Source organism: Strigops habroptila, chromosome 1 (assembly GCF_004027225.2).
Source record: "Strigops habroptila isolate Jane chromosome 1, bStrHab1.2.pri, whole genome shotgun sequence".
Lineage (NCBI taxonomy): Eukaryota > Metazoa > Chordata > Aves > Psittaciformes > Psittacidae > Strigops > Strigops habroptila.
In genome coordinates this window covers 145,979,112-146,005,601 of record NC_044277.2, presented here as the reverse complement: position 1 = coordinate 146,005,601, position 26,490 = coordinate 145,979,112, and the positions used below count along the sequence as shown (strand labels likewise).

Below are 26,490 nucleotides of genomic sequence, written 5' to 3'. Positions count from 1 at the left end.
TCTGTTGTCCTGAAAATACAGATCTATAATTTAAGAAGTCATTCCCCATCAATTTAAAACAGTGACAGGTTACACATCCAAAGGAGGTATATGCTTTAAGAACATGCTGCAATATGTGTGTATCGTTCCCTGTCGCTGTCCTAGCCCTGTGAATACTCCAAGGACCGTAGCTGATGTAAATTGGAATGCATTAAATCTCTGCCTTAAGGAGCTTGCAGGCAAGTGTCTCTTGCCTGTTGTTTGTGCTGTTGTCTGGCAGAGGGGGTGCTGGTTTTGTTGAGACATGTGGGTGCCTTTTCGATGTAAATAATAGCTAACAATAATTGATGTTAATAAAGCAATATTGATTTACACTTACTGAAGGTGTGGGCCTAATTATCAGCAAGTATGAAAATAAGATGCAATAGGCTTCCATTTCATGTACTAGCTGGAATAAAATTGCTACAGTACAGTGAAACGTTCCCTTGCAAAAAAAAAAAAAAACAACCAACCCAATTTTCAGAGGTGCCAAAGAGCATGGATAAAATAAACCATTTTGCAAACAATTCTATGGTAATTAAAATTTCTGTAGTCACAATGAATGGCACCACAGACTCCAAATAGTTTCCAATGCTTTCTACTGTTGCCGAGTTCTCTCTGTAAACAGGAGTAGACAACAAGTTGGACCTGATTTGTGTTCCTGTAATTGGTTCCAGAAGAGAAAGCTGGGCAGATAAAGACGTGAGTCATGACCTTCTAATAAGCAGGTAAAAGAGAAACCCAGACTAAATCAAACAGACCAGAACTTACTCTGTAGTAATGACATGCACTAAAATTTTCATAGAAGAAAAGAAGGAAGAATAGATTAATACCAAAGTGCAGGAGCTTAGCATCTCAGTGGTTATCTCTGATTATATTTAATTTGCCCGAAAATGCAAGATAAAGATTGGATTTGAAGGTTTTAATTTTGGATAGCTAAAAGAGCTGCAAAACAAAAAGTCAAAACATTGCAAGCAGTAATCCACCCAAACATTTAAGTACCTATCCTTTGCTAATTGTCACCCTTTTACTACATCTCTTCTCTACACATGGGTATCTCCAGCACGGCAAAAAATGAACATTCAGGGGAAAATGCAGGGAATGTTTATCATATATTTCCAAAGCAAGTACAGCAACTGTTGTCCTTGAAGGATTTCTCTCTGCTTTACCACATTCTGTTTCAGGTTTTACTGCTGCAGAGAGGGGTCATCTAGCTGATTTCTATATGTAACACAGAGCCCTTCTGAAAGCTGTCTTTTTGACTGTATGGTGAGTTTCCTTTCCTGCTGCAGTTTGACCTACCTCATGTTTCTGTCTATAATCATGGGTCACTCCAGACCCAAGAGAGCCACTAGATTTTTTAACAGTCTACTTCATCAGGCTTTCATACTGTCACTGGGGCTCCTCTCAAGGGGTCATGCAATTGCAGTGGCAGTTTGCAAGGCCACCACAGAAAAAGAGCACCTATTGCCGTGGCTATGGGAAGGGTGAAGGGGGAGACACTATGAAAACACAGCAATGGGGGAGAGGCAGACAGTGTCCTACTGCATCTGTATCGGGAACTTAAAGAACCAAATGTGTCTTTTCTGCAGCGAGCACTAAAATCGCATGCAGCCTGGGCATGTTTCGTCTTGCTGTACACTCACCAGAACAGGATCACAGGGATAAAACTGCACATTCTCCTGCCCATCTTTTAACCAGGGCAGATTCTCCCCAGAATGTATGCAGGCACCCAAGGAAGCTGTCGCAAGTTTGACAAGAGGCTGAGCTGGGAAGCATCTGGTGAAGTCAGTTATGGAGACACTTCCAATGAAGAATTACGCCTAACGGCCAATGGAGATGAGTACCCGCAGGCCTTTAAAGAAAAACCTGAGAGGGCCCTCCAAGTCCAGGAGAACCCAGCTTCCTTCAATAATCACAGGCCTTCGGGAAAGGAAAAAGGTAGCAATTAGATTAACTTCTACTTACTATGGAAGGAGAGAACATGGCTGCATCTGGCCCAGGGTTTCCCTGGGCAGAAGAGATGTGCTGTGTTCCCACAGCAAAAACTGCCCTCTTGAGAAAGGAGAGAGCAGCCCAGGGGAAAATAAATCACATGCATCACTGCTTATTGAACTGTGCTCGTTAACGCGGAAGCAGCTGTAAAATACACTGAAGGGAGGCTCTCAGACACAAAATTCCAAAGCCAGCAGCTTGCTTCTGGCGGGTGGGATGGTCCCATACCCAACTTGTCCTGACCGTGCTCTACCCCTAAGTGCTCACCAAGGTGACTTAATATACGTTTTCGGAGTTGGACTGCTGAAGGGAGCTGGAGGTAGGGTTGGACGGGAGAAGGGAGCGCTCCCTGCACCTTCCCGCCGCCGCTTCCCGCCACCCCTCCCTGGGGCCGGGAAGCAACGGCGCGCGGGATCTCCTTATTTGCATATCCGCATTCCCAGGATGCGGCGCGGCCGCTCAGGGGAAAGGAACGGCTTTTTCCCGCCGTGCTTCCCTGCGTTTGGTTGCTGTCGTGGCTTTCATCGCGCTGTCGCGATTGAAAGGGTAAATACACTGCCAGCGGGAACACGAGGGACGCCGATTCCCAACTAACCCTCCCTGAAGGGGAATCCAGATGAGGGAGGTATAAATTACTTTGGGGGGAGACAAACTTTCCGGCTGGTCCGAAGGTAGTGGGTTATCTCAATTGATTGTTCACAGTCAGTTACAGATTGATCTCCTCGTTCTCTCTTTCCCCCCTTCCCACTACTGCACTTGACTAGTCTTTTGCACCGCCCTACGGAGGGGCCCTTTACAAGGGCCTGCAGTGACAGGGCAAGGGGGAACGGGTTTAACCTGACAGAGAGGAGAAACATTAGCTGTAAGGCAGAAGCTCTTCCCTGTGAGGGTGCTGAGGCTCTGGCACAGGGTGCCCAGAGAAGCTGTGGCTGCCCCATCCCTGGCAGTGTTCAAGGCCAGGTTGGACACAGGGGCTTGGAACAACCTGCTCTAGTGGAAGGTGTCCCTGCCCGTGGCAGGGGGCTGGAACTGGATGAGCTTTAAGGTCCTTCCAGCCCAAACCATTGTGTGATTCTATGCATTATTCATCCTCCATTACCAGTCTCTCGGTTTTACTTAGCACAAGGGAAACCACCCCGAAATGTAAAAACTCAAGAACCCAGTACCTGTTACGTCAATATCCTCACTTCCAGCCAAATTCTTGGTGGTTCAGTTTGCCTGCAGCCTCCGAAGCACAGAACAGATCCTGATAATTCAGATTAGCTCGGTGACGTGCAAGAGCACAGCAGGGTGCGCCTAACAGATGACCCTTACAGAGAGGCCTTGCTACATAAAGAGTAACTGCACCTCACAGCGGCCAGTGTGGATGGGGACCGGGGTGACACAGAGGAACCTCAGCCACATGCTTCCTGCAGCCACTGCTCTGCAGACAGATGTATTGCAGACTCCACTGGGACTGGGCATTACAAATAGTTAAACCCTGCATTGCAGAGACTAAAAAACAATAGAAAATAAAGACTAGAAGGGAATTAGATTCAGAAATGGTGGGGGTTTAAAGCTCCAGGGGAAACCCAAGAGCGTATCAGGTTTGTGTTTTAGGAGAAACTGTGAGGCTGGGGGAGGGTTGGTGGACGATCCGAAGTCTCGGCTCAGGGAACATGGCCACATCAGGAGAGCCAAAGACTGAGGAATTCAGGGCACTTCTAAGCTAAGGGTGCTTTGGAGAAACCACTTATAAAAACATGGAGGGTCACATCTCCTGTCTCAAGGGACATTCTTTGATGGAGCATGTCTGGCACTTGCTTTCCAACAGGGAGTTTTATGCTGAGGATCACAATAGACTGCAAGCACATGCCCATGACCTCAAGAAATCTGCCTAAGCCTGGATGAGAGGTGGCTGTTGGGCCCTCTCCTCAGCATTTCGTGGTGGCTGGACCTTGATTGCTCCTAACTCACCACCCTGTTTTGAATGTTTTCTCAGGTGCTTACTTCTCCCAACCCACAATCTTTCCCCTGTAGGTGCATCCCAGATACCAAACTTCAGGCTTTATGTTTCAGTTACCTATTGTTAGGTGCAGAGTCTTTGACTTGATTTAATAAATCATGACTTGTGATGAGGGAAACTTTGTTGCCACCATAATGCTGGATGTATCTTTCCTATTCTTGAAAGGTTAACACTGGCTTCAAGTTAAAAAAGAAGAATGAAAACTTGACCTAGGAGAAAGGAAGCATCATAGACGCTAGGGAACCATATAGTAACACCACCTTTCTGTTGGCAAACAAGCAAGTCCAACTGTATGTTTCTGAGTGCATTTGGATGGAGTCCCTGAAGTCAAAGTTGCTGAAGCAACTAAATTTAGCTGTTACTTTCTTTGCTTGTCAGAGGAGCACCTCTCTGAGTCAGGCAATGCTTGTTAAATCTTTTATCAACATTAAAAATGTGTGGTCTAAACTGGTTATCAATTTCATCTCACCACTACTGAAAATGAGGAAGTTTCAAACCAAACCAGTTTTGTGCCTTTTTTCCTCCTCCCCTCTCCAAAGAATAACACATCTACAATTCCCACTAGAACATCTTCATACTGTTCTCCTTATTCTATGACTGAGCTGATGCATTTCTTAGACTATTTTCCCAGATTTTCTTGCTTTCCCATAGTTACTGATCTGCATTTTCTACTGGCATATACTGGTGATAGCTGTATTGCCTGGCACTGCCTGTTATTTCCTTTTTCCTTTCCAAGCAGTATGTTTTCCATCACTGAGTTAGGTCTGGTCTTTCAAAGTACAGCATTTCACAGCCAAGAGGCCGACTTGTTCCTTATACATCCATAGCTCAACAGGATCCTTCAGGCTGCTGCGTTTAGGTACTGTATGCCTGATGAAGGTTGGCCATTCCTACAGTTCTCAGCAAAACAGGCTGCATTGTTAGGAGAAAAAAAGCCAAGAACCAAACACGCACTGAATTGCTCCTACCACTAAAGCTGTTACCACATCCCTGTGATCAAAGAAAGACTTCCTGATCCTTACCTGTTCTTTCGGACAGTATGAGGAAGTGCTGCCCTTATACCCAACTGCTGTGCCACTACAGAAACCAGCATGCTTCCGGGATCTCCTTAATACCTGTGGTGCATCTTGAAGTGAAAGAATGAAAAACAAAGCCCACTGTGACCTTTTTCTTTTTTTTTTATTTAAAATGTGGTTTTTCTATTTAAAGGTTGGCTGGTTTGTTCAAATTGAACATTAAGGGTGATCTCTCAGCAAAACAGAGTCAGGCAGATTATTAGTAAGGTCACTTACATTTGAATGGACTGGGTAGAACAATAAACACCTCTCTGGATTTGCACCTGCTGTAGTTATGTGCTCTATTACTGCCCCTCCAGGCTCCTTGAACAAAGCTCAACCCACCTATCACTACACCCTATGCGAAGATCTGCTGGTTGGGAAGAGCTATGGCTTAATTCAGCTACTGGAGTTTTCCTGCTGTCCTTTAGTTATTGTATCCTTTTGAGACTGTAACAGACCAGAAACAACTCAAAGCACAAAAGAGCAGCCAAACCCCACGTTAAAATACATGGCTAAAATCTACTGTCCAAAGACATTAGCAAAAGTAACAGATTAAGTATTTCCCATGGCAAGCGAATGCAAACCTGCCTTCCTTACTCACAGAAGTACCACTTAAGAGGCAAGTTCCCTTTCCTGAATGCATTCTGTGGGTTAGAAATCAATATTAATGTAGCATCAGCACTTAAGAGTTGTGGAGCTTTGGTTGTGTTGCATACATTAAATACAAGTTATTAGGCTGAATATGGAAAGATGACAACTAACGACCTGATAAGGAAAGCAATCAGAATAGGAGAGTAAATGGTGCTTTCTAGCCTTGGTTTCTCTGACTTCATGGACATTTGAGTTACCATTTGTTTTTTTCTGAGCCCAGCTTCTGCTGTATTTTCTGTTACTCTGCTCCTATCATTCTGAGCAGCAATTTACCAGCCTGTATTGCAGATCAATTCTCCCCTGTTGCAAGACAAAGCATACTGAACTTCAGAAAGGCAAAGCAAACTTGGACAAAGCAAGGAGGAGAACATCAAGCAAGAGTAGGCTGACAAGCATCAGCTTTCACTGTGAAGAAACAACTGGCTGTTCAAAACCTCAGCATATGGAAATCCATCAAAGGATTTGGTTACCAGTTGTGATAAGTTTTCTTTGCATGATTTGATTAAATCTAGCTTTATCTCCTTTATGTTTTTGTTAATCAAGCCACATACACTTTGGGATTTGAACAAACAGCATTTCTGAAACTTCCACCTTTCTAACATACGGATTAATGGCAATTTGCAGAGCAAATCTCTTCCTCTCTATGTGCAGAAATGAAACTGGAGAATGGCCATGTCCTTCCGGACCCAAGCTCTTCCAGACCCATGATGTCTCACCTTGCCTCTGCAAAGACACGATAATTTAGATTTCATGGTGTGTACAGAGCTTGTGCAGACGTTCAGGAATGATGCAGAAAGCAGTGCTGCAAGGGGTCAGATAACGGCACAGTGGCTTCATCTAAAACCAGCTGCCCATGATACAGAAAACCCAGCACTAATGCTAACATGACATCAGCCTGTGGCGCCTGAGAGCACATACAGCTATGTCTTAAGGAACCAGGTTCAGTGCAGAGCAACCTAAGAAGCTGAAAGAAAACAAGCTGACTTGTGAGCTCTATGGGATTCTGGAAACAGGTACCAAGACAGAGCACACATGTCAGGAAAATGTCTTTCCTGCCCATGGCTGCATGGCTTCATGCGATGCACCATAAGACCCAGCAGGAAAGGAAGGGGAACCATTCATAGTTGGTAACTGGGAGCTCTCCTCTGGTATGCACTGCAGTGATGCACAGGGATTCCTGTGACACCTCCATACTTCAAGCTGTGCAGTAATACTGGCTGAAAATGCCTGGCATCTGAGGAGAGATGCTACAGCATTTCAATGCCTTTGGATAGAGTTGCTCACAGACCCCTGCTCCGCACTGCTCCAGTTGTGAAACTCTTTTTCCACAGCAAACGAAAGCCAAATTGCCTAACACACACAAGGTTCTTCACCAGTTTTACGAAGTACATTACATACTTGTTTGCATGGGGCTCAGTGTACTCAATACCCCACATCAAGGGCTGAGTTTACGGACTGCAATACTCAGTCCTCCGATTCTTGTCCATTTCCAATGCAGACTGTGAGCAAAGAGCCTCCTGGAGCATGGACAGTTTGTAATGGCTACCACAAAAGAAAAGACCCAAGTCTGACCAGTTAATGCTACCTTCTGAAAAGCCTTTAACCTGTATCACATATTCTTATTCACATCCTACTCTTCAGAAGCCTGTCTCCTCAACACATAGCCTCATGTACAAGATAGATGAGACTTCTCCACAAAGTTTAAGCCCTGCAGTGCCTTGCTTGCTTGCTACCAGCCAAATCTTGGGCCATACCCAGGCATCACCATAATTAACTGTTCTGAAGTATAAAATCATTTAGAGTAGAAGTAATAACCTTGATTGCAAAGAGACCTGTCCCTCTACTGTTAACAATCTCTTCCTGTCCCAAAAAGCTACTACTTAATGCAGTAGCAAGATCCCAGGTCAGTACATTCACCTTGAATGTCCCATAGGCACAGTACAAACTCACTCATGGAACACCACCTGTGCTAGAGTTGCTGCTTATCTCAGTCCCTGAGCCTTTGGGGAAAGGAACTGGCCCTGAAGAAGTCTCAAGTCTGACTGCTTAAAGATGTACTACAGTTTACAGAAAGATTTGTTTTCTATAGGATGCATGTGTGGGAGATACTTACACCAGGCCAAGCCCCTTGGAGCCTACCCAGGAACTGTTATTACCTCACAAATCAGAAAGTCCTGTGCTGAAGCACAAACTGGAGGCTTTCTCCCACCTGGAACTATAACTGGGAATGATCCATATGCTCATGCAGCCGTGGCTCAGTGCAGGTGAGGGGAGCTCCCTTTGTTCTTCTGCACTCCATGCACTTGGCTTTTTATTTCTTCTGTAAGAAGGGAACACCAAGGCTAATCAGCAGCACTTAGGTAACATTGTAATGGTGCTTAAGATGCTTAGGAAAGCATCCTAATGTATCGGGAAGGGAAAGCAGCCATGCATAATGCATTTAACAAATCCCAAAAAGATGGTATGACTTGTTCCCCTTAAAAGGCATCAATCTCATTAATATCACTTTTCAGGTAGAGTGCTTTAACTCTCCACAGAGATAACAGACCTAAGGATTTAGCCACCCCATGAGTTTCACACAGAGTTGATGTAGTGTTGATAGTGCACACAGCAGGGGATAGGATACCAGAGCTAAGGAAAGCAGTTTGCTTTCCAGCATGACTTTGCCCAAAGTTGAGAGGCAATGGGTTGGAACTAGATGATGTTAAGGTCCTTTCCAACCCTAACTGTTCTATGATTCTATGATCTTGCTGGGAGTGATCAAGATAAATACATCAGTTATGAGGACTACCTGCCAACGTGCGTGGCACAGCCAAGGACCTGCAGGAAATGTGGACAGATGACACAAGTGTAAGGATGAATCAGACCCTGATTCCCTCAAGCGCTCAATCTAAACCCATAACCTGCCCAGGATGATGCTGCCTGCCTTTGCAGCTCACAGTTGTCACGAAACTAAAGTTAGCAATACTACAGCTAGTTATTCCTCTTCCTTACTCAGCTCTGACTTGGGCACTGCTGCTCCAGAACAGAACTCAGCCCTAAAGTAAGGGTGTACCAGGCTGCCTCCACCTGTGGAGGCAAGGAAGAGGAAGGTGTCTGCAGTGCTGTGCAAGCACACCTTGGACACAGCCCTGGGCCTCCTGCCTTCTATTGCCACCAGGGCTCTCAGCAGGCCCCAGAGGTTGTTTTCAACCCAGACTGGTATCAGCTGCTGCTGGGAGGGAGCAGTCTACAGAAACAATACAGCACTGGCAATGAGAGTGTTAAGAAGTTAGCACCTGCAAGAAAAGCAAAAAAAACCAAACAACTTATTGCCCCCAAAAGAATGGAGCTTCAGCTCTCACTGCAGTCTTTTCACCCTCCTTTCCACATGTTCCATATTTATCCATATCCTCCTGTTTGTTAGACAACATCTGTTTTGGAGTTAATCCCTATAAGCCTGCAACTACTATGCAGGAGCAGTTTAGTTCCCAGCAGTATTAAGTGAGGTATTTGCTTCAGGATAGAAACTGAACAATGTTTAAGAACAGATTCAAGAAGTCTGTGCCTTGAAGTGTTATTTGAAGAACCGAGTTGATCTCAACTGGCAGACAGGGCAGAACTTGGGACAGAACTTGCTACCTGGCTATGTCCACTTTCTAAAGCTGAAAACAGTCACTACTAACATCAGCTGGTGCTCAGCTCAGTCTGATCTTGGTCCTGTTGCCTGCATGGGACATTTATCACAGATCACAGCCTTTGAAGGCTCTACAGAAAAGCTGCAAACTGAAATGGCAAATGATGGGAAGATAATGCACTTGGTAAGAATCTTTTAGGTGAAACATTGCCTAAGCTTAACAGATAGCTGTACATTTAAGGACAGTAGAGAAAAAGCCCTCTAACATGAAGAGATTGACAATGCCAAGGCCTGAAGTGAATGGTTATACTGCTTTATCACAAAGCAGCAATTGAGATCTGATCCTGAATAGCTGCTTAGCACTTCCCAGCTTTTACTGATAAACAACAGGAGCTGAATAGCATTCAAGCACACCCTGACACTCTGTGGAGATCTGATACTGTCCCCTTCATTCATAATCTGCTGGCGAGCTTTGTTCACTAGCTTCAGCTAAATTTCTAAGAGAAAGCCTTTATGCAGCCTCATAGACCTCTGCAAGGATAACGCAACAATCATGCTTAGCTGTATAGGCTAACAGTGAGGAACAGTCCCCTGTCAAGGCATCAGTCCCTTCAACAAGGGACTATTTCCTACGGCAAACTGCGCTAGGGAAGGATAAGGATACATACCCCCTTGCAGGTCCCTTTGGGTACTTGCACTATACCTCAATAGCCACCTCCTGGACATGGGTTTATCCTTGCTACACAGAAGGCTGCTTTTCCCTGAAGAAAAAAAGATGGGGTGGTGGTTTCAGATTTGCACACCATCTAGAAAGCTGAAAACTAATGCGACAAGGAAATATTGAAGGAAGACTGATGATACTGGTCTTTTGCAAGACAGAAAGCTGTGCTGCTAGGAGAGAAGCACTACCTGTAAAAGGAAATGTGCATCAAAACTGCCCCAGCGACACTTAAGTCGCACACACTTCAGCATCACAGCTCTGAGAAGAGGCAGACAGTGCTTCTGGAGTACATAAACCTGCCACACCAACATGGCCTTTAAATTTAGAGACCTATCTAAACTGGGCCATTCGAGATCAAAATCCACTTTTAAATGCACATACTTCCAAGTGGAGTGCAGAATAGATGCGACCATCCTTTGTACCTGCAGTAACTGCATAAAGTCCATCAGAAGGTCTCAGTCTGCTTCCCCAAAGAATCACTACCAAACTTTCCTCTCTGCAAAAGGAAAAGAGACAACAACACACAGATCTGATACCAGGATCCAAGCATCACCACCCACTAGGTGCTCTTTCTGCCACACACCAATTACTCCAAAACATATTTGGGAAGACTAAGATACAAATGGGTCAATATGGTCAATAAGACAGGCAAACTAGAAAAACTTGCTATTTTAGCATTACCCTCCCTACAGAGGGGCACAGAGCAAAAGTAGACAGGTCTAAAGCACATTTAGTTAGTGAGTCACTGTGTCTTATCTCAACAGGACTGAATAACTTGTCCATACTTTAAAACAAACCTCCATTCTTACCCTCAGCAATGAATACAGTGATACAGTCACATGAATAAGTATACAGAAGCATAACAGAAGAGAGATTGGCTCAAAACACTTCCCCCCTGGTAACCACACCAACAAATAAGACAGAGAAATCTGTTTAGCAGAGGGATCTGGTTCTCTCTTTTTGGTATTATCTTTTAAACTTAAAAACCAGCTGCACTGGGGTCAAATAACCAAGCTCAAGATAGTCACAAAAAAATAAAGGATGTATTTTTCTCCAAAGATCAAAACCATAACTAAGGTAAGACATTCATATCAGAGAAGTTCAGTGTCCAGAAAAACTCTTCTGCCTTGTAAAAAAAAGATACTGTAATTACTTCACTGCTCAAGAATTTCCTTGCTTAATTCTTCTCTCAAGGTTTTGTCAGTAACTTGCTTTTAACTACAACGTACAAACAATTTTTCTTCACCACCCTCATCTTATCTAAAGCTCTTCTTTTGTTCTGGAGAGTTTTGTGGCATGCTCCTCTATAAACTTGCTCAGATGCTCTAAATCTCGGTCCCCGCCTTCAAATTTAATAGGGTTGTTCTTCTTGTCCCTCGGAGCAAAGTAGATAGTGGGGAATCCCTCCACTTTGTAATGGTCACTTGTCACATCGTTGGCAGTAGCATCCATCTTGGCTATGATCAGGTTTTTCTCATTCTTGTATTTTTTGCCTAGCTCGGTGTACACTGGTTCTAGTTTCTTGCAGTGTCCACACCACGGGGCATAGAACTCTATGAGAACATCATTCTTTGGATCCATGACTATGGTATCAAATGTTTTACCCACTACCACTTTCACAGGCCCTTTGTTGTTCTTTGGCACTGGCTGGGATTTCACAATAGGCTTCAGTTTTCCTAGAAGAAAGCAAAACACACACTGTTGTTAGAATACAGTAAGAGTGGTCCTTACAGTCTCCTCCAAAAAGGGCAGATGTACATCATCCCACCAGGAAAAAGCACTGCACCAGTAAATGAACTTACTTCTGCATGATACATAGGCTAGTTTGCTGCTGAGCTTTTAGCACAAAAACCTTGCGAATACAGGCAACAATTTGTTTCCCAATTCCCTAGAAGCTTTCTCCCTCTTTTTATGACTGTCCATCCACAATGTATTAGGCAGTGATTTAGCATACTAGTCCCAAATACGTATGACCACCTCACACTTCAAAGCTGCAAGAACACTTTAGGCTTGACAAACATGCTCAGTTTCAGAATACAGCTAGATGCCATAGCATAGCTCAAGCAACAAATTAACTAAGATTTAAAACAACAAGGCGAGAATCATCCAAAGGCTTTAAGCCACAGAGCACTGTCCTGCTGCAGGTATGACTTTATTGTAGCCATTGCCTCAGGAGAAACTCTTGGAAGGGGACAAAAAGCAACCAGCTTAGAGAACCCTGTTTTAGAAACTGTACCTTTTTTGAATGCCAGCACAAATTGCCTGAGTACATCAGAGTCAAACTCTTCTGGCTCCATGGCATATTTCTTGCCACCTTCATCCAGAATGGCCACATTGACATCCTCCCCACTCTCAAGCAGGCCCAAATCTTTTATTTCAGAAGAATAATCTTCCTCATCAGAAACAGCAAACACATATTCAGGGAAGTCTTTTGCCACTTCCAAAACTTTGCCTCTCCAGTACTGGGTAGCTGAAAAACCAGAACACAGTGGGATTAGTAACTTCTGGTCACTCACTGCTTGCTTCCTCCCGAAGTGGAGGAACAGTGATCTCAGCAAACTTACCAACACGATAGTCAAAACTGAAGTCTACAGAGTAATAGACAACCACCAGAGGATGCTTAGCATATCTTTTAGCATCATTGGAAGGCTTGCGATGGCCAACTAGAGGCAAAGCATATTTTAGCACGTGCTCTTTAATCTCTGATTCATTTGTAGAGTCCTGCTTAAAAAAAATAGGGAAAAAACATTCAGAGAAATGGATTTAAGTGGTATTTCTGTTACACAGTACTGAACACTAATATTGATGCATGCATGAATGAGAAATGGGGGCATGTTATAAACAGTGCTGTCACCATATTCCTCAAACCCTTGAGCACTAAGATAATTTAGCATCCTACCCTTCAATTGGACACTTTAATGGTAAATTATTATTTGAATACATAACGTCTGGGTTCATTTCATAAAACTTTCTCAAACAAAGCAATACAGCTTCACGGGACAAACAGGTTGCCTCAAATATCTAGTGGAGCGCTTCCAACAAGAAGATGTTAACTGCTCATCTATACAAAGAAAGAGAACCTTCAATCCACGCACAAACGTTCTAGCTTTGGATCAGGTACTCACTTTAAGATCCAAAACACGCATCTTGGGCTCATGCTTCGACTGAAATTTTTCTGGCTGCATGACAACCAGTTTTCCTGGAGATACTTTCAATAGTTTTGCAATCTCATTGCTAAAGGTGTGATGGAACTTGTAATCTTCTCTTAACCCGTTAGCTGAAAATTAAGGTTAGGAAGAAAAAAAAGTCATCAAGAAGTGAAGTGTCAGCATCTGACTGAAATCTTAAAACTGCACTGCAAAGAAACTCTCTTTCCATTTTCAATGGGACATGAAACAGCCCAGAGTCTGGAGAACAGCTCTCATCCAGGGGTGAGAAGCATGCAAAAACACACACAATTCAAGTAGCACTATCTGAATGCTGTTCAACAACCCATCTACTGCATGAGTTATTCTACATATTCAAAAACCTTGAACAGCTTCCAAAACATACCCAGTGAAACAGCTATTTGTTTATCAGTCTCCTACTTATCAGTCTCTCTTGGCTTCCCCCCCAAATAACAGAAAGTAGAGCTGGAAAGGAACTCGCAAGGTCACCTAGTCAATCTATTTGCTTTGGGGCAGCCTGGGAAGCAGTTCTGTATCTCACCATGCTGGAGCAACCAAATCAGCTCCTAATCCGACTATAAATAACAGCAGTCCCAGAAGCAGGCGTAGCCAGGGGGAAATTGCCCACACTGCTCTGAAGGCTCTGGCAGAAACCAAGAGTGACTGCGAGTTGTTTGATCATGTAATAGACAGGGACCAATTACTGGGACTGAACACTTCAAGTGCTTAGCCTCTTCTGTGTGGTAGCAAATATCATTAACAGGACCATCAATGCGTCACAGTCAAAGGGGTTTCTAAGAATAAACGTTGCCAGGAATGGTCTAGCTAAACTGATCCAGGGGTGGAGAACGATTCTGTCTCCAGTCCTCCCACCCCAAACAAGTCTGGCAAAGCCCAGCCTCTGGAACTGTCAGATATGAAACAGGCAATAGCAGACGGCAAAGCTAGCAAGGCCTCATGTTGTGATTCGTTCCTCAGCTAAGAATTTTCCCTCTTCTCTAGTCCATGTGTTTTTAGGGACACAACACCAAGAGGAAGCATCTCCTGTGACTGGCTCATATTTCAGTTATAGTCTCAAAATCTGGCATCAGTCAGAATACAAGTGGAAGATCACCCTTCGATCTCCTTCCTCTTATTGCTCTCCAACCTCCCCCCACAGAACTAAGAGCAGAAATAAAGGATGTCTCCAAGCCCAAAGTCCTGGGCAGAATCTCAACAAAACAGACATTTCATTAATATTTTACACCATGTTTTACCTGCTTCCTGATAGAGCTGATAGGCTTTGTCAGTCTCTCCACTAAAAACACCAATGATGATGACATCATCCCCATCCTTCAGGAATTCCTGTACCTGCTTGGCAGCCTGAATCTGTTTGGATGGAGGCCCAGCCTGCTCAATCATGTAGTCGACAATACCTGCGAGAAAAACCCACCCCAAAAAGTTGCTTACAACATTTATTGAACTGCAAAGTCCAGGCATTCCCTCCAAGACATTGCTTAATACCACATTTCCTGTGGACACCTTTCCTTCTGTACAGCATTCCCACAAGAACTTAAGCACCAAATCAGCAAAAGCACAGTCCAAGTCTTTAAAGCTGCAGTTCTGGATATTCTCTTTCAGGCTGGTTTCAGATAGTCTTAAAGTCTTCCCTCTTACTGAAACCTAATATTGAGCACTTTGCCAGTCCTTATGGTGCATTGCAGTGCAAATAAAGGCTGCCCATTTACTCATACAGCCAGCACTTCAGCATGGGTATTTAACGAACTTTTACTATTAAAAGCAGCTTATAGTACCACCATAAAATGTTATGAAGATTAGAGACATTTATACTGCTGGCCTATGTAAGTATGAGGACACAGTTTTCCAGGTTTCCCCAACAACCATCGCTACGATGTTAATAAGTCTGCACATCCTATAGATACATCAAAACATTTGTGGTCAAAGCCCTCAGACAACAGGGAGCAGCAGAAGCTGCAGTACCGTATTTTTCCCGTGGACCACTGTAGTCATAAGGTTTGCCCTTGCGGAATATTTTCAGGGTTGGGTAGCCAGTAACATCAAACTTCTTTGCGAGCTCAGTTTCAGCAGTGGCATCGACTTTAGCCAGGGGAATCGGAGGCGTGCGCTTGCTGAGCTCCCGGGCAGCCTTCTCGTACTCTGGAGCAAGCCTTTTGCAGTGCCCACACCTAGAGAAGGAGAGGGGAGGGCAGTTTTTAGAAACCACGAGTCCTCTTTATGTACCTTCTACCTCTGAAGTGGAACGGTAAAGTCTTGCAGAATGGAGAAAGTAGAAATGGGATTACTCAATCTATGAAGGACACTTCAGTCTAGGAAGACTTGTCTCTTCAATCTGAAGCTAGCCTCTCTATCTGGTCCCACATTACTATAGATAGTTCCATTTTTAGAGGCCATTCTTAAACTAAGGACCAACTCTCTTTGGTTTTCAGCATCTCTTCAATGTGTTCCCAAATTAGTAAATGAGGAGAACCTTCAGGGAAGTTTTGGACACCACCTCTTTTTGAGACACAAATCAAATGTAGCCTTCAAGTGATTTCTACTGTGACCCTAGGTCCAGATTAGAGCTGAGGTACACCAGAGTTGCACACACTTGCACAAGGCAAGCCTCCTTAAAAGTGAGGCATAACAACAGAAAGCAGGTTCACCAAGCATGCTCAGGCCAGCTGTGCTAGGAAGGTAGAGGTGACTGCCTTCTTGCTTACCATGGAGCATAGAACTCCACCAGGATTATGTCAGCATCATTCACAACCTCGTCAAAATTATCCTGGGTCAATACCAGCGTAGCTTCTGGTGGAGGCGTCCAATTGGGGTCAGAAACCTCCTTGACTTTGGCCACAATTGCTGAAATAGAGTTCAAAACCCCAATTAGCAAGTTTGCATTATCATACCGGCAGCATATTGAATGCAAGACTTGGTATCAAGAACTTCCAAGTAGAGTGGCAAGCATGGTCTTGGACCAAAGCTTACACAAGAACACTTTCTTAATCAAGCTCCTTTATGCTTTACTTCATTATTACCAAGGAGGTCTTCTCTTCACCCCACAGAGCATCTTACTTATGCAGAACACAGATCAGTACCTTGCAGCACTGTAGCACATGGAATTCTATTTCAAGATAGACAGAAAAGATTGTTTTTCCCCTCTGACTGAAGTTGGACACATTCCTTAACCAAAACCAAGTGGCTTTATATACAGTCAATATATAGATCAGATGCTTATTAGCTGACCCTTCAACAAGCATGAGACTACCTACTCTTCGAGTCAAATCATATTTCTAGAAACCTTCCACCAGTAATAGCATTACCCACTACCTGCAAAACTGTCCTCCAGCATGCAGCCAATTGAGAAGACAAGCAAAATTTCAGCCTTCGTAATATTATTCTGCTTAAGATATGAAGTAGCTGAAGATCAAAGTCCTTCAAAACAGTCACATTAAGCAGCAGGACCATACACTGCTTTGCTTTCTTGCAGAGAATAGCAAAGGACTGGTGCTTACCATCTTCTGTCCGAGAGCCATCATAGTCAACAGGCTGGCCTTTCTTCAGGATCTTGATGGTTGGGTAGCCACTGACATCAAAACGACTTGCTAGTGAAGTGGCTGCAGTAGCATCTATTTTGGCAACTGGAATAGGAGGGTCATTTTCCTTCAGAGTTTTGGCTATCTTTTCATATTCAGGAGCAAACTGCTTGCAATGCCCGCACCTGCCAGAGGAAGACACAAGTAGATGGAGATGTATTTTGCTAGTCTGCATTTCCAGGATGCATTGTCTTGCTATATTTTCAGATCATGAAAATACAAAGTAACTATAGCTAATGCGCTGTTTGTTCAAATCCCAGCTGTTTTATCTTAATTTTTATTCCACAGGCACACTGCAAACCTTGTATCATACATCTCCTTCCTCCCTGCCCCCCCCCCCAATATGATCTCATTCAGACTTCAGCTTCTCCTAATGTAGGCTCATCTCCTTTACCTACCACCCTAAATGGAACTGAAGAGAAAAATGACTCTGCAGTTAAGTTGACCTAACGAAATCTCACATCCACCACAGTATCACAGCATCTGCTCTCTCTCTCTGGCCACAGCAGATCTCTTGGGGAAGATCAGAGGCTTCTGCTGCAAAAGCTGGCATGACAGAGGATACCAGCATTAGAAAAGCTGAATATAGCTTGACAGGCTGAAGATGAAACCAGGAAAATGAATTAAAAAAAGCACAGCAGATAGTCCGTGCTCCTCAGACTCTCAACTGGCAGGAGGGGGAGTAGAAAAAAAGAAGAGGCGTTTAGTTTGTGATGACCACACAGCCTTTTGCTTGGATAAATTCAGCTTCATGTTCAGTTTTTGTGCAGGCAGGCATGAAAACTACAGCTGCAGAAATAGTACCTACAGCCAAGCAGGGATGGGATTCTCTGTGAAGAGTGGCACTAGTTAAAATGGAGCTCCACCTCACACAAGATCATATTCCCCTCTCTATTCAAAGACTAGAAAAGGACAAATGAGTAAGTTGTATTTATATCACTAAGCCACAAAGGAAAGGAGGTTCTGGCTGCAACACTAACTCAGCAACTCGACTGCCAATATATTCTACTCTTGTTTTCCCCCCACAAACCATCCCTATTGCTTTTGTCCCTAAGAACGAAAGCAAGAGAAGATACATTCTGGACTAAATTCTTCGTCTTGGTTATATGCAGGTAAATCCATTGTAGCTCACAAATGCTCTAGTGTACTGCGTACCCTGGCATGCCAGCAGAATTATCATCATTACATAGATGTATGAGGCACTGTTTAAATTGGTATAACAAATAAGTCCTTACTCACACCACACCCTCCCGGCAAGGGCAAAGATTTAAACTTGAGAAGGAAAACCTTTCAGCAATGCCCCTCCCAGGGAAGCCTCCTCCATTCCTCCATCTAGATGAGCAAGCACACAAGTCCTCAGTGGACCAGGACAAGGTTAATAGCAAGTTGCAAGACCACACTGCATGACTTTTCTAGGGCTCACTGGGGCCATTTCTGCTCCCTGACAGGCACAGAGCAAGGATGGAACCAGGGCGGTGCTTCCCTTGGCATGGGATCCCTCAGCATGACCCACATCTGTGGGGAAAGAGGGGACTGTTGTCTGCCGCATGGTACAGAGTCAAGGGAAAAAGGGTACCTCCACACCATTAGAACCTTCTCCTACCCTGGGCTATGGCAGCGTCCAGTGCTTCTCCTGCAGGTAAGCTACTCCTACATCATCTGCAAAACTGCAGCCCAAGTCACTTTTTAGGACTGTGTCCTGCCAGAGAAGCCCCTGACAGCACCCCATCCTGCACCTAAGGAGATAGCTCAGGCTGTGAACCCACCATGGTGCATAGAACTCCAGCAGCACAGTGTCCTTGTCTGCAGTAAAGGTGTCAAAGTTTGCATCATTCAAGATTAATACACCATTTTCTTCTTTAACTTCAGAATCATCATCGTCTTCGTCATCTTCATCATCATCATCATCACTGTCATCATCAGTTTCTTTTATAACAGATTCTGGAAAGGTAAAAATGCCACATGGATTAGATTGCATCAAGTTTAACATTAAAATAACACTACCAGGTTAAAGATGGATTAAGTATATCCTGTGGTTAAGACAAAAGGTATCAACACAGGTTACAATGACAGCCACCTCAGTTTGCAGAGAGCCTGGACTCAGATGTTTGACCATCTCACTTTTGTCCATGTTACACCAGCTAACAATATCAGTATTTCAGTAAAGTGTCAACGTGTATTTTTGCACTTCAAGGCAATCTAACAAGACACACACATACAGACCTATGTGACAGTTGCTACCAAGGTACATGGGGTGTCTTGTTGACATTTGGGGAGCGAGACCCGTTTTGTTGGGCAAGAAGGGCACAGAGGTGACACCTGAATTCAAAGGGAAGCCCTCCAACATGCAGCAAAAGGGCTGTCCTTCAAGCACAGGAACTTGTGGTTAGAAAAATTGTGTGTCTTGTATCAAGAAAGCAGATGCTATCTCTCCCCAATGCCTTACTTGTACCCTTACTCACTATACCTGTAACACCACAACTGCTATGCTCTGCCAATCCGAAGCTCTAACAAACAGACTTGCTATAAACTTAAATGATATCGTTTGCAAGGTGGTTTAGAGGCAGCACTTGAACATTATGGTTCTGTTCCTGACTGCTCAATCCCACCCCTGCTACCTCAGTATATCTTTCAGTTACAGTGATGTTTCAGGTCTGCCATCCATTGAAGAGGCTTCCCACTCGCTCTGCTCTGGACCAGCACAAGGCTGCAGAGTGAGTGTACATCAAATAAGAAAGTGACTGTCATGGGAGTCCCATGAAAACCCACTTTGCAGATGCAAGGTATTCTTCTGAAATAAACAGAGTGAAAACTTCTTTCAAAGAACTTTTGGGGAGGCCTTAGATTTAAGGAGACCAAAACTGCTGGTCCAGAACAGGTCTTACAAAGAGAAAGCAGATTTGATGAACTACTGAAGCATTTTGCATGTGAAACCTGAAGCCAAGACATTTAAACTGGTTCCATCTTCGCTGGTTTGGAATTTGAGACGGTTTCTTTAATATTTCATCTCCTAAATGCTCCTTTAAACTTTTATTTGTTTAAATGCTATCACTTGAGGCAAGCAGACCATCCTGAATGACTTTAAAGGAATTTCAGTCACAAACCAAGTAGTGAAAACACCTCATCCCAAATGAAAACTGAAACAGTGAAAATAAGGCCCTTCGAACCACTTGGAATCCCAGGATCAGAGAAACAATCCAACAAATAAAACAAAACACCAAAACAGATTGAGGTTTCTTGTTCAAAACTATTCTCCATTTAACTGTAACTGGCCTTGGACTATAAGCTGACAGGAGCTACTGCAGTAGGACAGCAAATCATGTACATGTGAGTTACTGATTCAGCACGAGAATTCTGAAAATGCTCCGATTTCAGCAGGAATTTTGAAGTTAAGAATGATAAATATGTAGTATCCATGTATGAAAAACAACCTCAAACCCCACTATTCTCAGAGCAATGGGAGACCACAGGAACAAGCTCACAGTGGACAAAATGATGCTGTTAAATTGCAATAGCTGTTTTTCTGTTAGGAGAAGGTATTAAACAAATAAGACTACATGCTCTCAGAAAACAATCTGTGCTCCTGGACAAAATGTGTTAATTTTAATTAAAACCCAACTTTATTCACCACCAAAATATTAAAGCTTCTGATGAGGGGCAAGATCACAAGAGATCGTTTATCACACAACAGTAGTCACCTGGATTAAGTTTCTTAAAGAACTACTACTGTTTCATCTGCTCTGTGAAGCAGCAAAAAGCACTGTCTGCAAGCGGACAATGCCTCCTGTGTTGCTGCCTCTGAGCACTTGCAGTGACAGGGCTGAACTGTCAGGCACCCTGGAAGTGAATCTGCAGCAGTCACATACCTCTGGGACTTCCCTGGTGAAAAAGCTAGTTTTGAGCAGTCAAAACTTCTGCTTACATGTGTGCCCAGCAGTTTTGAGGGCTAATTTTCACTGCAGGGTGTTTGTTCATGGTTGGTCTGTGCCTGAATTCCTAGTGAGTTGTGCAATGCCCACTGCTTTTCCAGGCAAATCTCTTCAGACTTGATTTCTCCTGACACAAAGGAATCTGAGCAAAAGTAGCCAGCCAATTCTGCTCACGCATGTCTGAAACTAACCATCAGGTTGTGACTCTCACTCTTGCTTACTACTCTAACCACCTGCCCCCAAGAGAGGAAAAGGCCACCACAGCTACTGTGGCATAGAGTCATGGATTTGAAAGCTGAGAACAAAGCATCACCTACCGAAACATCATTACCACTAGATCCAACAACCGTCACCAAAGTAGGTTTGTATCTTTCCCTGAAAGCTCTACAGAGCCTGCCAACATAAAACTTCCTTGATGGGGATACATTGTCATGGGCATTAGACACACACACTTCCTCCTCCTAGGAGAAGGAGGCAGGACAGTAGTGCGGAACAGCAGGACTCCAGCTCTTCCCAACTTGGCTTAAGGAAGGCAGTGCCAAACATAAGGAAGTTAACCACACCTATAAACGGCTTTATGAGTGCAAACTCACCCTCTATAGACTCCAGCTTCACTCATACCCAGGGTTATCACAGCTGCCTCCACACCCCCTTTAGTGTTGGGACTGTAAGACCTGCTTCAAGGACCTGAGCAAGTTCGGGAGAAGCAAGCAGGGCTGTTTTCAGTAAGAGTAAGGAAGTTTCCTCTGCATCCCTGATTTACAGTTGGAAGGGAACAGATACAAAATGAGTCTAACTGTGACACCTGGAATGCCAGAAGCAGTTCCTAGATACTTCTATAAAGGCAGCTCACTACAATAACACAGCTGCACTCAAACTGAAGTGTCTTTGTTACTTAAAGCTACTTGCAAAGCAAGGTGGACAAAGCAACAAGTATCAGCTAAAACCTGCCCTCCAGTAGAATATGGACTACTCCTTTTGATTCCAGCGAAGCATTCCCACAAATTTCAACACAACTACAAAAGTTGAAAACCTCGATGGAGATGGCACCAACTTTAAGACCTCAGGTAGATGATGCTGGCTGGCAGGCCTCCTTCAGGATGACAGCCACTTGGACTGCAATGAATTCCGACAGGAGCTTCACTGAACTTCCAGCATTTATTGGAAGTCTGCCTTTGTTACTTTTTGTTAAGCAGAGTTAATCCTGCACAAAAAAGCTGCACTTGGACATAACTTCAGGATTCTGCCTGAAACTTTCCTTTTGAGGAGGACACTGAATAACTGTTCCTCAATTGGATGGGCTCAGTTTTCAGAAACACCAAAGTCAAGACTCACAATGTATTGCCAGGGCATTCAAAAGCCTTTTTAAGAAAGCAGTCTTCCTCAAGCCTTCCTGTGGTGGATCAATCCTCTACATGATCCCTCTTTTTCCTTCCACAGGAGGATGCAAAGGGTGTAACAGTCACGATCCAGGCTAACCTTGCTGTAAGCATATTTGCCTCACTGCCCGAGCCAAACTCCACTTCCAAAACCATTCAGTGCCACAAGCCTGAGCAACTCATTTACATAAGGTTACTTACTTGTTGCAAAGTAAATTTCTTCCGCTTACTACAGGTCTGCATTTCAAGGGCAAAAATGGAAAACTCTAATTACTTGCATTTTTAAAGGTTTGGTAAAGCCTGGTTTGTGATTCATATACAATTTTGAGATACACGACAGAAAGAGAAAAATGATTCAAGCTGTGTAATGGATTAGTGCTCGACTCGCACACAGGAGGAAATCCTTTCATCACTGGGCATCTTTGATCCTGAGAACTCATCTAATGAGAAGAAGAGCACGCATGGGAAATACTGATGAGAGTCTGCTCCAGGAGAAGTAGAGCTACTGGCGCCAGCCACGGGACCCAGCTTTGCTGTAACATCACTGCTATCACTTCACCGTTCGAAGGGAGTAGGGGAAATCAGTACCAGGCTTTGTCACATGCTACAAAGCGATGATAACCAAGTCTTCCAGCTAAAAGCAGAGAAACAGACATAATACAGAATCATTCTTTTAAAACCTAAGCTGAAATATATGTATCTCCTTACTGCAGATGCTAGATCCTATTAAAAGAAGAAAAATCTCCTGATCCTTTATCCTACAGATGAGATACAGTTGGTCACAAAGATAAGGTACCTAACAAATGCATTTCTCCAAGTTTCAGTGCCTGTTCACTGAGCAAGAATTTGCAGGACAGGAGTTCAGGAGGTCATGCATAACCCGGCCTCCCTGACCGCCCTCTAATACTCAACATAGAGCACTTTAGTGTAGGTAATACAAAAGACATAGGATTTCCTCAAAAATCCACATGAAATATGCTTAAAATGAGAAGAGAAGGAAAGAAGCACTTTTAAATGCCTGCCTCCTACATATAGGTGCTAAACTTAGTAAGTCAGAGCAGCTTTGTTTCAGCTAATTTGGGAAAGGAGCAGACACACAGCAGAGAAACCCGAAAACAGTGGGAAGAACACCAAGGAACTAGCAATACACAGCATTCCTTTTGGGAAAAGATAAACAATCAGCTTGAAACACACAGAATGCACTAAACTGAGGAGTAAAGAAGAAAGTTCTCCTGCAGATAATGGAATTGCGTATTTACTGACAATTTAAAAGTCAGTAACTGCTCCCAAGACTAATCACAAGGTTTTACTCCCATTTAGAACCAGTGAGGCAGAGCAGCCACACAGCGCTGGGTCCTCAACATAAGGAGGACATGGAGCTGTTGGAGCAAGTCCAGAGGATGATCAGGGGCTGGAGCACCTCCCGTATGAAGACAGGCTGAGAACATTGGGGCTGTTGAGCCTGGAGAAGAGAAGCTGCGTGGAGACCTCAGAGCAGCTTCCAGTGTCTGAAGGGGGCTACAAGGATGCTGGAGAGGGACTCTTCATCAGGGACTGTAGTGATAGGACAAGGGGTGATGGGTTCAAACTGAAACAAGGGAAGTTCAGGTTAGATCTAAGGCAGAAGCTCTTCCCTGTGAGGGTGCTGAGGCGCTGGCACAGGGTGCCCAGAGAAGCTGTGGCTGCCCCATCCCTCGCAGTGTTCAAGGCCAGGTTGGACAGAGGGGCTTGGACCAACCTGCTCTAGTGTGAGGTGTCCCTGCTGATGGCAGGGGGTTGGAACAGGATGATCTTAAGCTCCTTTCCAACCCAAACCAGTCGGTTACTCTGTGACTCTCTCCGGGACACCAGCGCCTGCCTCCGTCGCCTCAGCCCCACGGCCTGCGGACACCCGCGTCTCTCGGGGGGAGGGAGCCAGGCCGCGCCCCGCCGCCGCCGCCGCCATCCCCCCCCCCCCCGCTCACCATCATCGCCGTCCTCCTCGGCCGCCACGCCCCGCGCCAGGAGCGCGACCTGGGCGAGCCCCAGCAGCAGCAGCAGCACCCACAGCCCGCTCGGCCTCATCCCGCCGCCGCGCCTCACGCCAGCCCCGGCCGCGCCGCTGTCCCTCGCTCCGGCCCGCCGCGCCCCTCGCGGGGACGCCGCGCCGCCTGATTGGCTGCCGCCTTACGACGCGGGCGGCGCGGCCGCCAATCGCGTTGCGCGCCCCGGCGCCGGGCCAGGCCCGGGCGTGCGTGGCGGAGGTGCGCGGCGCTCTCGCAGCGGCAGGCACGGCGCCGGCCCGCGTGCCGATTAGACAGCGGCTCTGAGGTGCCGCTCCCCCATTGGCTGCCGCGGGGCCACCAACCGCCGCCCGACACGCGGTCCCGGCGCAGCCGCCCTGGCAGAGCGGGGAGGGGGCTCAGAGCCCCGCCCGCAAGGGCGAGCAGACACATTGCCCTTCGCGATTGGCGGGGTGCCCCGAGGGGGCGGGGCCAGGCAGCGACGGCAGCCTATGAGGGCGCGCCGCGTTCAGGGGGCGGAGTCTCCTCAGCCGAGGGGAGGGGGCGGTGCCTTACCTCAGGAGTGAGGGGAGGTGGCGGTCGGAGTCGCCATTGCTGCAATAATTGCAGCAGGGACTGTATGGCGTCGTTGGGGCTCCCGGTGGTTCCAGAGTTGTTCTTATTATCGAAGTGATGTTATTATTGAAGTAACTCCTGGCCCCTTGCCTGAAGCGTTTGGCAGTGCCGCCGCGGCTTGGGGGGCTCCCGTAGAGCTCAGGGGGTCGGGCGCAGCCTGGCTGTTCGTGATGGCTGATTGCGGGCAGAAGCGGTCCGCGCCTCGGGCAGAGCCGGAGGGTGTGCGGCCGCCTGTCCGAAAGGCTTTATCTTAACTTTTAGTATTGTCAAAAAGCTGTGGGGGAACTCGGCTAGCTGGGTTTATAGAGAGCGGGAGCTCCTGAATCAGGGTGTTACAAGAGTGTTGGCCTTCTGCTTGTCAGCAAACACACAGGCATGCGTTTGGGGACGGTGGGTTTTTCCCCTTTCTCCTTCTTGACATAGCCATTGCGGGTCTGTCTTTGTTGTTAATAACTGCATTCCTTCTGGTTGCTTATGGTGACTCTGGAGGGATAATTGGAGGTAATGGTTCTAATGCTGCTACAGAGCAGTTCAGCTGAGAAGGACCTGGGAGTGTTGGTGGATGATCAGTTGAATATGAGCCAGCAGTGTGCCCTTGAGCCAGCAGGAACAAGGGTATATCCTGGGGTGCATCAGAGGAGTGTGGCAGCAGTTGAGGGAGGTGATCCTTTCCCTCTCCTCGATCCTGGTGAGGCCACATCTGGAGCACTGTGGCCAGTTCTGGGCTCCTCAGTAGAAGAAAGACAAGGAGCTATGGGAAAGGGTCCAGTGGAGGCCACAAGGATGATCAGGGGTCTGCAGCATCTCTCTTATGAGGAGGGATTGAGGGAGCTGGGTCTGTTTAGTCTGGAGAAAGGAAGACTGAGAGGGGATCCCATCAATGCAGATCAGTATCTCAAAGGTGGGTGCCAGGCGGATGGTGCCAGACTCTTTGCAGTGATGCCCAGCAACAGGATGAGGAGTAATGGCCATAAACTAGAACACAACAAGTTTCACCTCAACATGAGGAAGAACTTCTTTACACTGAGGGTGGCAGAGCATTGGAACCTGATGCCTGGGGGGTTGTGGAGTCTCCCTCTCTGAAGACATTCCAAACCCGCCTGGACATGTTCCTGTGTGACCTGCTCTGGGTGGCTCTGCTTTGGCAGGGGGTTGGACTGGGTGATGTCCAGAGGTCCCTTCCAACCCAAACCATTCTGTGCTTCTATGTGCTTATGTGGTGAACATCTACAATCGAACAAGACAGCACTAAAACTTGAGCTTTTCGTGCTCAGATTGCCAGTTTGGCCACAAAATTGGACAAATCACAGCTGTTGAACAAGTTCATGAAACAATTATTTTGTTTTTCACAAAATTTCTGACCCTCAAATAGATAGTTTGTAAGCAGTGTTAGATTCAGTGCACAGCAGCCATACTCTGAAGTGGTAGCAGTAGCTTGTGATAAGCAAGTATCTTTCAAGCCCTTGAAGTGCAAGCTTCAGATGTGAAATCCGTGATTTTAGGGGACTGAGAAGACGTTGTGAAAGACTGTTGGTGCATACAGGTTACCATTTGCCATTTTTTCATCAGTCTGCAGCAAAATGGCATTAAAAATGTGCTTTGTTCTGCAAGTTACAGAACAGGAGTCAGTGCCTGCCTTCAACGCAGCTGCCAAACAAGTTACGTTGAAAATACAGTAGCACTCTCTATACCACTACAGTCAAGTGACACCTGATCTGAACCAGGTAAAAGCTGTCTTGA

The 26,490-nt window shown here is 45.4% G+C and overlaps 1 protein-coding gene across 2 annotated transcripts; it reads right to left on the bottom strand.

The window, feature by feature from the left end:
* Positions 1–5,180: 5,180 nt before the first annotated feature.
* Positions 5,181–24,522, bottom strand: PDIA4 (protein disulfide isomerase family A member 4). 2 transcript variants are annotated; one of them, XM_030491540.1, is made up of 10 exons: positions 24,097–24,522; positions 18,591–18,765; positions 16,744–16,949; positions 15,952–16,090; positions 15,212–15,417; positions 14,488–14,646; positions 13,190–13,341; positions 12,629–12,785; positions 12,301–12,534; positions 5,181–11,740 (listed from the first exon to the last, which is right to left on the bottom strand). In XM_030491540.1, the coding sequence occupies exons 1-10, from the start codon at positions 24,194–24,196 to the stop codon at positions 11,325–11,327; spliced, it is 1,944 nt and encodes a 647-aa protein (XP_030347400.1). In that variant the 5' UTR covers positions 24,197–24,522; the 3' UTR covers positions 5,181–11,324. The 2 variants fall into 2 exon arrangements, with proteins under 2 accessions (XP_030347400.1, XP_030347410.1); XM_030491550.1 differs by lacking the exons at positions 15,952–16,090; positions 16,744–16,949 and having other exon boundaries at positions 24,097–24,321.
* Positions 24,523–26,490: the final 1,968 nt, after the last annotated feature.

Bases quoted from the DNA above. Each gene is read 5' to 3' on its own strand.
- PDIA4 (XM_030491540.1), bottom strand. From the start codon at position 24,196: ATGAGGCCGAGCGGGCTGTGGGTGCTGCTGCTGCTGCTGGGGCTCGCC. The intron at 14,647-15,211 runs GTACTGCAGCTT...TTTTTCTCGCAG, and splicing joins TGGTCCACGGGAAAAATACG to GTATTGTCGACTACATGATT. The intron at 12,786-13,189 runs GTGAGTACCTGA...TTTTTTAAGCAG, and splicing joins TGCGTGTTTTGGATCTTAAA to GACTCTACAAATGAATCAGA.